The sequence below is a fragment of the Coturnix japonica genome, unplaced genomic scaffold, assembly GCF_001577835.2.
Source record: "Coturnix japonica isolate 7356 unplaced genomic scaffold, Coturnix japonica 2.1 chrUnrandom604, whole genome shotgun sequence".
In the NCBI taxonomy this organism is placed as follows: Eukaryota; Metazoa; Chordata; class Aves; order Galliformes; family Phasianidae; genus Coturnix; species Coturnix japonica.
In genome coordinates, this window is record NW_015439977.1 from 1 (window position 1) to 3,239 (window position 3,239).

Here is a 3,239-nt window from a genome sequence, read left to right on the forward strand (position 1 = left end):
ATTACCCCCCCATATCCCCCCAATACCCCCCCATAACCCCCATATCCCCCCATATCCCCCCATTACCCCCCATTATCCCATACCCCCATACCCCCCATATCCCCCCATATCCCCCCCATACCCCCATATCCCCCCATTACCCCCCCATAACCCCCGATATCCCCCCATTACCCCCCCAAAACCCCCATAACCCCCCATTACCCCCCATAACCCCCCATATCCCCCCATTACCCCCCCATAACCCCCCATAATCCCCCCATATCCCCCATTACCCCCCATATCCCCCATTATCCCCCTATATACCCCCCATATTCCCCCACTAACCCCCATATCCCCCATTACCCCCATATCCCCCCATAACCCCCCCAATCCCCCCATTACCCCCCCATATCCCCCCATTACCCCCCCATAACCCCCCATATCCCCCCATTACCCCCCATTACCCCCCATACCCCCCATATCCCCCATTACCCCCCCATAAACCCCCATATCCCCCATAACCCCCCAATCCCCCCCATTTACCCCCCATATCCCCATACCCCCATATTCCCCCCAGTATCCCCCCAGTAACCCCCATATCCCCCAACCCCCCATTAACCCCCATATGCCCCCCATTACCCCCCCTTCCCCCCATTACCCCCCCTATAACCCCCCATATACCCCCCATACCCCCCATACCCCATATCCGCCATTACCCCCCCATAAAACCCCCCATAATCCCCCCTTACCCCCCATATGCCCCCCATACCCCCCCTCCCCCCCCAATTACCCCCCCAAACCCCCCATTATCCCCCCATTACCCCTCCAATACCCCCATTACCCCCCTCATAACCCCCCATCATCCCCCATTACCCCCCATATTAGACCCCCCCCTCACCTCTCCTATAGGCCATGAATAGCGCTGCCAGCCCCCTGCCCCCCCGTCGCCCCCCCGTCGCCGCCTTCAGCTCCGACAGGAACAAACGGTGCAGCTGCAGCAGCTCCTATAACGGGGGGGGGGGTTAAGGACCCCCAGTGGGAGACCCCCCCTATCCCCCCCCCCCCCATTAACAGCTCCTATTGGAGGAGGGGGCCTTAAGGACCCCCAGTGATTGACCCCCCCCCCATTTAATGGGCGACCCCCCCCATTACCAGCTCCTATTGGGGGGGTGGTCTTAAGGACCCCCAATGGGTGCCCCCCCGCCACCCCATTACCAGCTTCTATGGGGGGGGGGGTCTTAAGGACCCCCAATTGGGTGACCCCCCCCACTTTAATGGGTGACCCCCTCCCCACTATTACCAGCTCCTATTGGGGGGGGGGTCTTAAGGACCCCCAATGGGTGACCCCCCCCCCATTACCAGCTCATATGGGGGGGTGTTAAGCACCCCCAATGGGTGACCCCCCCCTCCTTAAATGGGTGCCCCCCATTCCCAGCTCCTATAAGGGGGGGGGTCTTAAGGACCCCCAATGGGTGCCCCCCCCCCACTATTATCAGCTCCTATGGGGGGGGGGGGTCTTAAGGACCCCCAATGGGTGACCCCCCCACCTATATGGGTGCCCCCCTCCCCCCCATTACCAGCTCCTATGGGGGGGGGTCTTAAGGACCCCCAATGGGTGCCCCCCCCCCATTCAATGGGCGACCCCCCCCCATCATTAGCAGCTCCTATGGGTGGGGGGGGAGGGTCTTAAGGACCCCCAATGGGTGACCCCCCCCCTTAAATGGGTGCCCCCCATTCCCAGCTCCTATAATGGGGGGGGTGTTAAGGACCCCCAATGGGTGACCCCCCCCACTTTAATGGGTGACCCCCTCCCCACTATTACCAGCTCCTATTGGGGGGGGGGGTCTTAAGGACCCCCAATAGGAGACCCCCCCCCCACTTAAATGGGTGACCCCCCCTCCCCATTACCAGCTCATATGGGGGGGTGTTAAGCACCCCCAATGGGTGACCCCCCCCCCCCTTAAATGGGTGCCCCCCATTCCCAGCTCCTATAAGGGGGGGGGTCTTAAGGACCCCCAGTGTGTGACCCCCCCCCATTCCCAGCTCCTATAAGGGGGGGGGTCTTAAGGACCCCCAATGGGTGACCCCCCCTCCACCCCATTACCAGCTCCTATGGGGGGGGGTGTTAAGGATCCCCAAATGAGTGCCCNCATTACCAGCTCCTATGGGGGGGGGTGTTAAGGACCCCCATTTAAATGTGCCCCCCCCCATTATAAGCGCTGCTCACCTCGATGTTGATGAACACACTCTCCATGTCCTGGGGCTGCAGGAACGGACGAAGAGGGCGCAGGAAGTGCTGAGGGAATGGACCCCATAAGGACCCCATAATAACCCCATAAGGACCCCATAAGGATCCTATAACCCCATAATAAACCTATAACCCCATAAGGATCCCATAACGACCCCATAACAACCCCATAAGGAACCTATAACCCCATAACCCCATAAGGACCCCATAAGGATCCCATAAGGACCCCATAACCCCATAAGGATCCCATAAGGATCCCATAATAACCCCATAAGGATCCCATAATAACCCCATAAGGATCCCATAATAACCCCATAATAAACCCATAACCCCATAAGGATCCCATAAGGATCCCATAAGGATCCCATAACCCCATAATAAACCCATAACCCCATAAGGATCCCATAAGGATCCCATAACCCCATAACAACCCCATAATCCCATAAAGATCCCATAAGGACCCCATAAGGATCCTATAACCCCATAACAACCCCATAACCCCATAAGGATCCCATAAGGACCCTATAACCCCGTAAGGACCCCATAAGGACACCATAAGGATCCCATAAGGATCCCTTAAGGATCCCATAAGGACCCCATAACAACCCCATAAGGATCCTATAACCCCATAAGGACACCATAAGGACCCCATAAGGACCCCATAAGGATCCTATAACCCCATAACAACCCCATAACCCCATAAGGACCCCATAAGGATCCCATAAGGACACCATAAGGATCCCATAACAACCCCATAACCCCATAAGGACCCCATAATGACCCTATAACCCCATAAGGATCCCATAAGGACCCCATAACCCCATAAGGACCCCATAAGGACCCCATAACCCCATAAGGACCCCATAACCCCATAAGGACCCCATAAGGACCCCATAACCCCATAAGGATCCCATAAGAACCCCATAACCCCATAAGGACCCCATAAGGACCCCATAACCCCATAAAGACCCCATAACGACCCCATAAGGACCCCATAAAGACCCCATAACCC

The 3,239-nt window shown here is 57.3% G+C and overlaps 1 protein-coding gene across 1 annotated transcript in view; it reads right to left on the minus strand.

The window, feature by feature from the left end:
- Window positions 1-877: 877 nt before the first annotated feature.
- Window positions 878-3,239, minus strand: part of LOC107307448 (proto-oncogene vav-like) — a gene marked incomplete at its 3' end in the record, with an annotated part of 21,934 nt that continues 19,572 nt past the window's right edge. Inside the window, exons 7-8 of the mRNA XM_015850955.2 lie at window positions 2,207-2,275; window positions 878-983 (exon numbers count right to left, since the gene is read on the minus strand). Coding sequence (XP_015706441.1) covers window positions 878-983; window positions 2,207-2,275 — 175 coding nt within the window. The remainder of the gene's footprint in view (window positions 984-2,206; window positions 2,276-3,239) is intronic.